Source organism: Myotis brandtii, unplaced genomic scaffold, assembly GCF_000412655.1.
Source record: "Myotis brandtii unplaced genomic scaffold, ASM41265v1 scaffold561, whole genome shotgun sequence".
NCBI lineage: Eukaryota > Metazoa > Chordata > Mammalia > Chiroptera > Vespertilionidae > Myotis > Myotis brandtii.
This window is the reverse complement of record NW_005370085.1, coordinates 1,102,002-1,115,543: the sequence shown is the minus strand read 5'-3', so window position 1 is coordinate 1,115,543 and position 13,542 is coordinate 1,102,002. Positions and strand designations below refer to the sequence as shown.

The 13,542-nt window shown below is 45.5% G+C and overlaps 1 protein-coding gene across 5 annotated transcripts in view; it reads right to left on the bottom strand.

The window, feature by feature from the left end:
• Positions 1-4,907: 4,907 nt before the first annotated feature.
• The window catches only part of ZNF774 (zinc finger protein 774), a 9,702-nt gene continuing 1,067 nt past the window's right edge, over positions 4,908-13,542 (bottom strand). The window contains exons 1-4 of one of the 5 annotated variants that reach the window (XM_014549630.1): positions 13,350-13,511; positions 11,924-12,093; positions 7,186-7,292; positions 4,908-6,230 (exon numbers count right to left, since the gene is read on the bottom strand). In XM_014549630.1, coding sequence (XP_014405116.1) covers positions 5,011-6,230; positions 7,186-7,292; positions 11,924-12,021 — 1,425 coding nt within the window. In that variant the 5' untranslated portion in view covers positions 12,022-12,093; positions 13,350-13,511 and the 3' untranslated portion in view covers positions 4,908-5,010. Of the gene's footprint in view, positions 6,231-7,185; positions 7,293-11,027; positions 11,313-11,923; positions 12,094-13,349; positions 13,512-13,542 lie in introns of those variants that run through there. The other 4 variants (XM_014549628.1, XM_005878479.2, XM_014549629.1 and 1 more) reach the window with 4 other exon arrangements.

The window sequence follows — 13,542 nt, the reverse complement described above, 5'->3', positions numbered from 1 at the left end:
TTTTTTTTTTTTTTTTTTTTTTTTTAGGGAGAGAGAGAGAGAACATCAATTTGTTGTTCTACTTATTTATGCATTCATTGGATGATGCTTGTATGCGCCCTGACCGGGGATAGAACCCGCAACCCTGGCATATCAAGATGACGCTCTAACCAACTGAGCTAACCGGCCAGGGTGGATCTTGTTTTTAGATTTGGTTCTTTATCCTAAAAGCTGTCAATTTAAAGCATTTTGGTGATATGATTCGATTTAAGGTTTTTAAAAGATCACTCTTTCTCTGAGAAGAAATTAGCAAAAATAATATCTGGAGTATCAGTAGGAGGCTACTCCAGGGACTTAGGTAAGAGATGGTGGTCATTTGGGACTAGAGAGTGGCCTTGGAGATGGAGAGACTGGTAGATGGTTCTGAGAGGAGCCTGAGAGGTAAAGTTGACAGGGCCTGGAGATGACGTGGGTTTTAAAGTGGAGAGAGGCCCTAGCCGGTTTGCTCAGTGGATAGAGCATCAGCCTGCAGACTGAAGGGTCCTGGGTTTGATTCCAGTCAAGGCCACATGCCCGGGTTGCAGGCTCAATCCCCAGTAGGAGGCATGTAGGAGGCAGCTGATCAATGATCCTCATCATTGATGTTTCTCTCTCTCTCTCTCCTTCCTTCCTCTCTGAAATCAATAAAAATTTAAAAAAATATTTCTTGGCAGAACCCTGAGCTTTAAAAAAAAATCAAAAATCAATGGAGTGAAGGAGAGAGGAGGTGTGGAGCATGTACAAGGAGCTAATGGCCTGTCACAGGGTAGCAACAAAGGGAAAATATGGTGTGGACGGAAGGGGCCACATGCTGACCTGACAAGCTCAGGGGAGGCCTGCATGGCGGTCTTGCAAACTCAGACCTAAAGTCACCACAAAGGATGGTCTGAAATTAAACTTTAACTAAAGCAGTTATGGTGGGTAGTTACATCCCAGGCCAGTATCTTCACTGACAAGATCAACCTTTACCCTAACTGAGCCTATCTGTCTTTTTGCATCTATGATAACATACCTTTGACATGTCTGGGTAACTTGTAACTTCCCTTTTTCTGGAGCCCCTGGGGCACAACCAAATGTGCTGGGCACCAGGACAGATACCACAGATTCCTTCATTGTCATGTTAATTGATCCTGCACCCACCTAAGTATGTGTCCATCATTTTACTTTTTATCCAATCCCAGGGGTTTCCCTGCTTTGCTTTATCCCTCCTCCTTATTCTATCACCAATGAATTTCATGTAACCCACCTATGTCCCTCCTTTGATTGACATGTATAAATACAAATGTAACCCGCCAATCTCTGGATCATTATCTCAATTCCTTGAGGTTCTGCTTCCCGGCATATGTCGACAGTTTGGCTCATATAAACTCACAAAATTCTTTACAGGTTTCAGTGGGGTTTTTTTTTACGTTAACAATGGAAAGTCAGTTACCTTGACTCTCACCAATACATTGAGGGATTCCCTGCTCATGGCTGGAGGGTGCGGGGGAGGTGGCAGAGCCCCAAAGCAAGTTCCACGTCGCCCTGCAAGAGCTCATGTTATGGGAGAGACATTTCTGTAGATGTACAGCATGAAAAACAAGGTGAGAGAAAAAGACGCAATTTATGTTACAAGCCAGGGACCTGTGTCTGTTCAATACTGTTAGGAAGTCGGAATAGGAGCGGCTGGAGCCTGGGGGTCTTGAGTTTGGAGGGAATGTGCTAACTCTGCTGGCAGCGACTAGGTTGCCAGCCAGCGTCCTCTCCTCCAAGAACTGGGGGAGGGCTCAGGAGAGGGAGATGGAGAGGAAGCCAGGATACAGACCACCTGCTTTTCTCTCTCAGAGCGTGACGGTGCGCATATGGAAGAGCCTGCTCGCCATGTTGGCCGGGGTCTGTGAGAGCCCCCAATTATTTATTTATGTATTTCTTATTTATTTTATTTCAGAGAGGGGAAAGGAGAGGGAGAGATAGAAACATCAATGATGAGAGAAAGAATCATGGATCGGCTGCCTCCCCACACTGGGGATCGAGCCCACAATCTGGGCATCTGCCCTGATTGGGAATTGAACCGTGACCTCCTGGTTCATAGGTCGACACTTAACCACTGAGCCATGCCGGCTGGGCTGGCTCCCTCTTGTGGGACACTCTTCCAGGACACTTTACATTAATCCAGTGAAAAACTGTCAGAATGTCTCTTCTGAGGGATATCATACTCAACTCTGCAGTCTCATATTCCATGTCCTACCCCTGGCCCAAACACTCCCACCCCCGCAGAGATGGTACTCCTGGAGTTCACATATATTACCCCTAGAGTTTTTGTTTTGTTAATCCTCACCCAAGGATATTTTTCCATTGATTAGAGAGTGGAAGGGAAAGACAGAGAGAAATATTGATGTGAGAGAAACACATCGATTGGTTGCCTCCTGCATGAGCCCGAATGGGGCCTGGGCCGGGGAGGAGCCTGCAACCAAGGTACATGCCCTTGACCAGAATCGAACCCAGGACCCTTTGGTCTGCAGGCCAATGCTCTATCCACTGAGCCAAACCGGCTCGGGCTATCCCTAGAGGTTCTGATGCAGTAGGTCTGGGGTGAGGACTTAGACTTTGCATTTCTAACAAGTTCCCAGATGTTAATGCTACTGATCTGGGTTTACATTTTTCGAACCACTGCACTCAATGAGCCAGATTGTTTATTCCTGGTCAATTATCTAACTTCCCTGACAAAGAAAGAGTTTAGGTTATCAGCACATTCTGTCTCCCATGAGTTAAAGCCCTCAGGGGGCATTCCATAGAAAGGAAGGGGACAAACTAGTATTCCAAGACTGATGTAGTAATTTAGTCTGAGTAACACAGGAAGGCTTGTAAGAAAACCTTCAGGCACCGACTTTTCCCTCTCGAGCAGTGGTTCTCAACCTTCCTAATGCCGCGACCCTTTAATACAGTTCCTCATGTTGTGGTGACCCCCAATTTCATTGTTACAAATGGAACATAATTAAAGCATAGTGATTAATCACAAAAACAATATGTAATTATATATGTGTTTTCCGATGGTCTTAGGCGACCCCTGTGAAAGGGTCTTTCGACCCCCAAAGTGGTTGCGACCCACAGGTTGAGAACCGCTGCTCTCAAGTATTAAACACGCCCTCCTTAGCCCCTTGCATCTGCCCTTACCTGTCCACTCTTACTCCTCCAGGACCAAGGACCCCCAGCCCAGAATCCTGTAAAGCTCCCGGGAACTTGGGCTCCACGCCTCCATCATTTCCAAATGCAGAGCGGTCTGATGGATATAATACGAGACACTGACAAACCCCAGGGCTGGTCGGTTCCGTGTTGCTGACAGGAGACCTGCAGCCAAAAATCTGGCTCTTCTGTTAACTACGTGACCCACAGCGAGTGGTTTGGCATTTTTCAGGCCTTAGGTTTTCAACACGTGAAAAAAGAAGTCTGTCATCGGGAGAGAAAATGAGACAGACATCTGGAGAAATATTATCCAGAGGTCCTTGGAAAAAAAGACATTTGCAACAATACTGTAGGGATATTACACTGTATGGTTTAACAACAAAGTGCTTGCGTGTGTGCGTGCGTGCGTGCAAGCTCTCACAACCACCTTGTGAGGTAGGGAAGGTAGGGCCTGACAAAAGGCAGAAGTCTGGCCAAGGTTAAGTGTCAGGGCCAAACAGCTCACCTTCTCAGTGAAGTCAGTGTTCTTGCCAACACTGCCTTTCCTCAGTGCGTTTCAATGAAATACAGGACTGGACCAGTGTGTAAAATGAATGACCCTAAGAAGGTCAGAGAGTTGCAGTAACTTAAAACTAAAAGGCAAAGGAGCCAGCGGATTTGAAAACAGGAGCCGTTTCCTGCAGCTGGATGCCGGGAAGGGTCCCTGTAGCGTTGCCCCGTCGTCTCAGGAATCTTGTTTCCACAACGTGGCAGTCCTCTTCCAGGTCCCTCTGGCTGGCTTGTCCCTGGACCTTTCTGTGCCTCAGATGGCAGCAAACCGCCCATGGGAGCACCTCAGGCACTGCTGCTGTACCGAAAGCTTCAGAAATTCTTTCAGCCTCTTAGTCACAAGACCGCAAACATCCTCTAAGACTAATTCTGCCTCGTCATGGCAATGAGACATCTGTGACGAATGGCCTGCATAGCACTGGCTTGGGAGAGTGTTTTCTGTTTTATGAAATCTGGGCGCTCACATCCCAAATCTAATGCCAACCTAATTGCTTGCAAGTCCTCGGCTCGCAGGGCTGCCCTAATAAATGCCTTCCTGTGTAATAAGGCTGATATAAGCAACCAGCTTGGCATGGAGTGTCTTTTAAGGGGCAGGCACAATATTGAGGGCTTTATATAAGATCTCAAGTATTCATCATTTTAATGATAACGTGACCATTTTGTTACTAGGAGCCTACTAGGGCAGGCACTGTACTAGGTGGCTTACATGAGACCTTTAGGTCACCTTTATTTCACTTCTCTTATAGTAACCAGGCATCAACCATTCAATTTATATTTCCCTAAGAATCCATCAAAAACATTGAAGGAATGCCTTTTGTGTTCAAACATTGTTTGGAGCCTATAGGTTTATCCTTACCATTAAAACATGAAAAAAAAAAAAGAAAGAAAGATAGGGAACAGATTAGAGCCCAACTTGAACCACTGGTGCCCAGGTTCCTAGTTGGGGTACTTGAAGGTAGTTTTCTCTATTGGGGTACTTAAAGATTAAAATTTGGCCCTGGCCGGTTTGGCTCAATGGATAGAGCATCTGCCTGTAGACTGAAGGGTCGCAGGTTCAATTCCGGTCAAGGGCGCATGCCTGGGTTGCAGGCTCAATCCCCAGTGGGGGGCATGCAGGAGCCAGCCAATCAATGATTCTCTGATCATTTATGTTTCTCTCTCTCTCTCTCTCTCTCTCTCTCTCTCTCGCTTCCTCTCCCTTTCTCTCTGAAGTCAATAGAAATATATATATATTTTTTAAAATTTTTGGAAGGGAACAGCAAAACCACTAAAGATTATTTCCTAAATGAAATGAGTGTTTTGATGGCATAAAAGGTGTGCTTTCTGACGGAAGCTCTTGTCACATTTACTACAGTGGAAAGGTTTTTCTCCTGTGTGTGTTCTCTGGTGTGTCAGGAAGTGGGAACGCTGATTGAAGGTTTTGCCACACTCGGGGCACGGATACGGTCTCTCTCCTAAGTGGATCCGCTGATGGGTCACAAAGTGGGAGCTCTGATTGAAGCTCTTCCCACACTCGCCACACCTGTAGGGTCTCTCTCCCGTGTGGATCCGCTGGTGCTTAACGAGGGCAGAGCTGTCGGCGAACCCTTTGCCACAGCCGTCACACTTAAAAGGCCGCTCGCCGGTGTGGGTCCTCTGGTGCGTGACCAGATGGGAGCTCTGGCTGAAACTCTTGGGGCAGGAGGGGCAGCTGAATGGCCTCTCTCCCGAGTGCGTGCTCATGTGCGCGACGAAATGGGAACTGTCCGTGAAGCCCTTCCCGCACTCGGGGCATTTAAAGGGCCGCTCCCCCGTGTGGGTTCGCCGGTGCTTGATCAGATCCGAGCTTTGGCTGAAACTCTCCCCGCAGTCATCGCACCGGTAAGGCTTCACTCCTGTGTGGGTCCTCTGGTGGGTGATGAAATTGGAGCTTCGGCTGAAGCTTTTGTGACATTTGAGGCACGTGTAGGGCTTCTCTCCGGTGTGGGTTCTTTGGTGCATGATGAGGTGTGGCTTCCGCCCAAAAGTCTTCCCACACTCTGGGCACTCATAGGGCCTCTCGCCTGTGTGGGTCCTCTGATGTTTGATGAGTGTTGAGCTGTCGCCGAATTTTTTCTCACACCCACTGCACTGGTAGGGTTTCTCTCCTGTGTGTGTTCTGCGATGGGTGACGAGGTCTGAACTCTGCTTGAAGCCTTTCCCACACTCAGTGCATTTATAAGGCCTCTCGCCGGTGTGGGTTCTTAGGTGTCTAATGAGATAGGAGCTCTGGTTAAAGGTTTTCCCACATTCTGCACACACAGGCTTCTTTCCTGCATATCCATCCAGGAGCTTGTTTAAATCCTTGTCCCGATGGCCCTCCCCTGGGAGGGTTCCAGGTTCTAATTCAAGGCCCCTCTCCCAGCTTCCTCCCCAGCTGGGAGTCTGATAAACATCTTTATTGGCCCCTTCTGAGGATGTTCTGCTTTGTTCTGCTGTTTCAGAAACATCCTGGTGGAGTTTTTCCAGCTGATTCTCCAAGTCTGAAAAATTAACAGAAGTGACTAAGAATAAAGTTGTCAGGAACGTACATCAGAGGGCAGCAAGAAAGATTAAAATTAGTGTTTTTGCAACAGACTATACTTAATTTGACTACTTTGGTTTTCACTCTGTGAAAAGTTTATTGATGTTCATTGAGCTCACAGAAAACATGAATTCCTAAACTGTTTTTATTTTATTATTAGAGCCCCGGTGCACAAAATTCGTGGATGGGGGGGGGTGTCCCTCAACCCAGCCTGCACCCTTTCCAATCTGGGACCCCTTGAGGGATGTCCAACAGCCCATTTAGGCCCGATCCCAGTGGACTGCTGGCTCCCAACTGCTCATCTGCCTGCCTGCCTGATCACCCCCTAACCACTCCCCTGCCAGCCTGATTGATGCCTAACTGCTCCCTTGTCAGCCCAATTGCCCCTAACTGCCCTCCCCTGCCGGTCTGGTCCCCCCTAACTGTCTTCCCCTGCAGGCCTGGTTGCCCCCAACTGCCCTCCCCTGCTGGCCCGGTCACCCCTAACTGCCCTCCCTTGACAGCCTGGTCGCCCCCAACTGTCCTCCCCTGCTGGCCCGGTCACCCCTAACTGCCCTCCCTTGATGGCCTGGTAGCCCCCAACTGTCCTCCCCTGCTGGCCATCTTGTGCTGGCCATCTTGTGTGTTGGAGTGATGGTCAATTTGCATATTACCTCTTTATTATATAGGATGACCAGATAAATCTTGAGATGACCTTTACATCCTTCAAGAGTAAGCCACATGTTGTCAAAATTAGGCAACTCCTTTCAAAGATGTCATTGTGGAAACGAAAGTGAAATGCTTACTTTAAAAGAGACTTTATTTGGTCAATTTGTGACTGCCCAAGAACTCAAATTTAAACTTCCGATGGGAAGAACAAAACTCCAGGGCAGCATTTCACATTCTTCTCCCACCAAGTAACACTCACATCTCACCTGAGTGACTTTCCCTTAGGATCTCCCTTGCTTCAAAATGTTGGAGTGGTAGAAGCCATGACTCGTCTTTCTGTTCCAGCTGGGAGATGACACTTGGTCTAGAAATCCTACACAGGAAGATGAACAGAGAATGTTGATCTGAGCCAATCACACAAGGCCTGGCCAAAATGTAAGCCCTCCTCCTTCCCTAGGTAGAAGGGGACATCCAGAGAAACGCTCATGTTTAAAAGGGCAGCCACGATAAAGTGATAAAAGAGGGTGATCTCCCCAAAAGGCTGAGGAAAAACCCTTTTCCTCCCATTAAAAAAACAAAACAAAAAACCAGCAGAATCTCAGAGGGAAGGCGGGGGAGGATGTGTGGGTGGGAGGTAATCAACCAAAGACTGTGTATGCATATATGCATAACCCATGGATGCAGACAGTGGGGTGGTGAGGGCCTGGAGTGGGGGGTGAGGAGGCTGGTGGGGGTGGATGGAGGATAAAAGGGGACATATGTAATACTTTCAACAATAAATTTTTTTTTAAAAATCAGACATAGGTCATTGAAACTCTAGGGTAAGTACAATAACTCATCTCTGAAGGCACAAGGCTAAACCCCTGTGGAAAGATAATTTTATCAGAAACAAAGCCGCCATGACCTCACCCTTAGAGAGAATCAAGGAAGTTAACTATAATATTGGCCTTTAAATTTTTCCCAGAAGGACAGCAATAGATACAGCTCTGAGAAAAAGACAAACACTTGTAAGAAAAAAAATAATGAACATAGGCAATTCACAAAAGAAAGAAAAGTAGCCTATAAATATATGGAAAATCTTACACTTACTATTAACCAAAGAAATTTAAATTAAAATGATTGTCCGGCCTCTGTGGCTCAGTGGTTGAGCATCAACCCATGAAACAAAAGGTCACTGGTTCGATTCCCAGTCAGGGCACATGCCCAGGTTTTGGGCTTGATCCCCAGTAGGGGGTGTGCAGGAGGCAGCCAATTGATGATGTTTCTCTCTCATTGATGTTGCTATCTCTGTGTCCCTCTCCCTTCCTCTCTCTAAAACCAATTTAAAAAAACATATTTTAAAAAATTAAAACAATGATACACTTAGGCAATAAGTGTAGAGGTGAAGAGTGCAAACCCAAGAGTCATATTGCCTGAGTTTGAATCCTAACCCTGTCTCTTACTAGCTGTGTGACCTCAGGAAAGTTACTTCGACTCTCTGTGCCGATGTCTTTATCTATAAATTAAGGATAATGATAAGGTCTACTTTATAGAGTTATAAGGATTAAGTGGTAAGTCCTCAATAAATGTTAGCTATCACTATTAATTAACCCAGACTCTTAAAATATAATATCTACCATGATGGTAGACTATGAAGAAATGGAATAAATAAATTGATTTAATCTTTTTAGAAGGCATTTGGCAAAAATATCAAATACCGAGAAATGTACCAATTTTTGGACCCAGAAATTCTAATTCTGGGAATTGTAAGAAAATGAAAAAAAATAAAACTTGTGCAAAAGACATATTAGCTATTTATTAACTAATTATACTTCAATAAAGAAGACTATAAAAAAAGACAATTAGCTAAGAGTTGTTTATCACAATACTGGTGAGAATCTGGAAATGACATAAATCAATTAAATGTCCCACAACAAAGGCATACGAAAGGCATATTTGAGCCATACGAAACTGCCATTTATTTTTTTAAAATATGTTTTTATTGAGATTTTTAGAGAGGATGAAGGGAGGGCGATAGAGAGATAGAAACATGGATGAGAGAGAAACATCATCCACCAGCTGCCTCCTGCACGCCCCCCACTGGGGATTGTTATGCTATGTTTTTCCCCCCTCTACATAAATATCTATTGTTAGGGTCGCTGAAGGAAGTACATATGAGGCCAGAAGTAGTAAAGAATTATGAATTTCTTAGGTCATTTGGAAAACCAGATGGGCTGAGCCCCAAAATAGTGCCAGCACCCGGGGACTGGAAGACACAGATTTTAAAGACTCCAGGTAGGCTTTTTCTGGGCGGAGAATTCTCTGGGCAGGTCCAGAGGGGAAGGATAATGGTCTTAGCAAGTGGAATGTGATCTAAGCAAAGGGGAATGTCGGTGGTAAAGTGGTCTAAAGGTCAATTCCCAGCCCTAGCTGGTCTGACTCAGTAGATGGAGTGTCGGCCTGCGGACTGAAGGTCCAGGGTTCGATTCCAGTCAGAGAAATGTACCTGAAATGCCTGGGTTGCGGGCTCAATCCCCAGGAGGGAGTGTGCAGGAGGTAGCCAATGGATGATCCCCTCTCATTATTGATGTTTCTATCTCTCTCTCCCTCTCCCTTCCTCTCTGAAATCAATGAAAATAAAAAACAAAAAATTAAAAAATAATAAATAAATAAAAATAAAGGTCAATTCCCAGGTGAGGGGGTATACATTTAATTACTTAATCAGGACCTAACAGGGATTGAGTCCACAACCCTATTGTTGAAAGTATTACATATGTCCCTCTTCTTTTTCCCCCATTGACCCTGTCTAGCCCACCTCTGTCCCCCACCCCAGGCCTTCACCATCCCTGTGTCCATGGGTTATGCATATATGCATACAAGCTCTTTAATCACTAACCACCCACCCACCTTCCCCCCACCTTTCGAAACTGCCATTTTATAAGTAAAAAATGGTCAAATATATAGTTCAATCTAATTCAAATTATTGTACTCACATGACAGAATACTAAATGGTTATTTTAAGTGGTATAGAGGAAGATATTGTTGTCAAAATATATTCATAATATAATGTATAAGAAAGTAGAATGGCCCAGCTGGCATGGCTCAGTGATTGAGTGTTGACCTATGAACCAGGAGGTCACGGTTCGATTCCGGGTCAGGGCACATGCCCAGGTTGTGGGCCCGATCCCCAGTGTGGGGCGTGCAGGACACAGCCGATCAATGATTCTCTCTCATCATTGATGTTTCTACCTCCCTCTCCCTCACCCTCCTTCTCTGAAATCAATAAACATATATTTTAAAGAAAGAAAATAGAATGTACAACTGGAATATACAGTATGATCCCAATTTTTTCTTTTGTTTTTGTATCATTTTCTAATTCTATATGTACTTGTTTTTTTAATTGTATAAGTATGTATGTGTATTATGCTTTTAATTTTATATATGGAGGCACAGTAACTTTTTAGTGGTGGAATGGATAACTTCTGTTTTCATTTTGCATGTTTTTTTTCTTCAACGAGTATATATTACTTGTATGTACATATTCCCCATTTTCCACAAAGACCTGATTTGTGCTCTCACCTCTGGCACTTACCTTTGAGCCCCAGTGTCCTGAGCTGGAAAAGGTGGAAGATAATACATGCATCGAAAGGTTATGGTGAGATATTAACAAGATAATAAATACCAAAGGCATCTGAAAACCATAAAGAGCCATAAAAATGGAAGTCCTCCTTTCTCTGCCAGGAAGGCAACAGTTATTCTCACAGGGAACTGGAGCTCTAAGAGGCCAGCATCCCTAGAGACCATTTAGACCTCGGCCCTTTTAAAATATAGGGCTTAAATCTAAAGGAGAGTAGCATCCTGCCCGGCTGGGTATGGCTCAGTGGTTGAGCGTCCACCCAGGAACCCAAAGGTCACTGGTTCGATTCCCGGTCAGGGCACATACCCGGGTTGTGGGCTTGATCCCCAATAGGGGGCGTGCAGGAGGCAGTCAGTGGATGATGCTTCTCTCTCATCATTGATGTTTCTCTCTCTCTCGTTTCTCTCTCTCTCTCACTCTCCCTTCCTCTCTCTCTAAAAATCAATAAAAACATATTAAGAGTAAATAAATAAAGGAGGGTAGCATCCTTACCCTTTGAGAGCCCATTCTTCTAACGGCGCTGGGTCGTATCCCTGAAGAGGATTCTCTAAGTAGTTTCCATTCTTCCCTGAAGTCCCCAGCCACATCATTGAGGGTCATCAGGTCCAAAAGCAACAGACCTCTTTATGCATCCATAGCTCTCAGGATATCCTCACCATGGTCTGAAAAGCAAAAGACAGCTACCAAGGATATCTGTATACTCAAACCAAGCCCCACCCCCACTAGACCAGCTCTCAGGTAAATTCTGTCCACCATAGAAGGTTTGGTTTCTTTATTTCTATTTCTATTTATTTATTTTTATCCATTTTCCACAAAGACCTGATTTGTGCTCTCACCTCTGGCACTTACCTTTGAGCCCCAGTGTCCTGAGCTGGAAAAGGTGGAAGATAATACATGCATCGAAAGGTTATGGTGAGATATTAACAAGATAATAAATACCAAAGGCATCTGAAAACCATAAAGAGCCATAAAAATGGAAGTCCTCCTTTCTCTGCCAGGAAGGCAACAGTTATTCTCACAGGGAACTGGAGCTCTAAGAGGCCAGCATCCCTAGAGACCATTTAGACCTCGGCCCTTTTAAAATATAGGGCTTAAATCTAAAGGAGAGTAGCATCCTGCCCGGCTGGGTATGGCTCAGTGGTTGAGCGTCCACCCAGGAACCCAAAGGTCACTGGTTCGATTCCCGGTCAGGGCACATACCCCGGTTGTGGGCTTGATCCCCAATAGGGGGCGTGCAGGAGGCAGTCAGTGGATGATGTTTCTCTCTCATCATTGATGTTTCTCTCTCTCTCTCGTTTCTCTCTCTCTCTCACTCTCCCTTCCTCTCTCTCTAAAAATCAATAAAAACATATTAAGAGTAAATAAATAAAGGAGGGTAGCATCCTTACCCTTTGAGAGCCCATTCTTCTAACGGCGCTGGGTCGTATCCCTGAAGAGGATTCTCTAAGTAGTTTCCATTCTTCCCTGAAGTCCCCAGCCACATCATTGAGGGTCATCAGGTCCAAAAGCAACAGACCTCTTTATGCATCCATAGCTCTCAGGATATCCTCACCATGGTCTGAAAAGCAAAAGACAGCTACCAAGGATATCCGTATACTCAAACCAAGCCCCACCCCCACTAGACCAGCTCTCAGGTAAATTCTGTCCACCATAGGTTTGGTTTCTTTATTTCTATTTCTATTTCTATTTCTATTTCTATTTCTATTTCTATTTCTATTTTATTTATTTATTTATTTATTTATTTATTTATATTTATTTATTTTGCACCTCACATCCCAATAAAATATTTATGACTTCAAGAAATAAATCTTTAAAAAAGAGAGAAAAGAGAGTCTCTATTGCTTTCCCCTGAAGGTCAGGTCCTTGCTAACTTGAGTGTTTGTGGCTGCAGGGCGGCCAGGGAGGGAGAGGGGCCAGGTGGGAGGCACCCTGCCACAGCCCAGAGGGCCACCTCCTCCCAACTCTCAGGGCCCAGGGGCTGTCTCCATGGATGGGTGGCAGGGCAGCCCAGGAGCAAGGCTGAATGTTCTCATTCTATTTTCACATAATCCTACCCTTGGCCAAATTTCCCATCACTAGAGAGGATTGGGCCTCCTCGAAACACATGAACAGAACCCTGTCTTTGGACACACTAAACGATGAAAGAGAATCATTGATCAGCTGCCTCCTGCACGCCCCCCACTGCGGATGGAGCCTGCAACCCGGGCATGTGCCCTTGACCAGAATCAAACCTGGGACCCTTCAGTCCTCAGGCCGACCTCTATCCACTGGGCAAAACCAGCTAGGGCCATATATATTTTTTAAAAGTTTTCAACAGCCCTAGCCAGTTTGGCTCGGTGGATAGAGAGTCGGCCTTCGGACTAAAGGGTCTCAGGTTCGATTCCGGGCACATGCCAGGGTTGTGGGCTCAATTCCCAGTGGGGGGCGTGCAGGAGGCAGCCGATCAATGATTCTCTCTCATCACTGATGTTTCTATCTCCCCCTCTTCCTTCCTCTCTGAAATCAATAAAAATATATTTGGGGAAAAAATAATAAAAAGTAAAAAGTTTCCAACAGAAACAAACACAAGTCAGCCACTGAACCTGCTACAAAATATTCTGTGTTTCAGAATTCAGGATGGACCAGATGGGGGGTGAGGAAGTTTTTACTCTTTCCCATCTTCGTCTCCCCAATCAAAGCACCTAGAACTAGGATATACGATACACACATGCACACTTTTCATGGAAACATGTAACCCTTTACAGCCACTGCTATTGGTCACGGATAAAGTCCCGAGTTTTTAAAGGACCTAAAAACCGTAGGAATACATTTCACCTCTCTGGCTTAAACCCTTCACGAGCAAAAATAACGTCATTGGGGAGTGAGAACCGTGCTGAGTTTGGAGCAATCATTTTATTTCTGCGTCCATCACCAAGCCCCACAGCAGCGCCCCCTGCAGGAGCTGGCGGGAGCGGGGACGGGTGCCCAGTCGCGGGGACGGAGACCCTGCCTCCCACGCTGTCTGCAG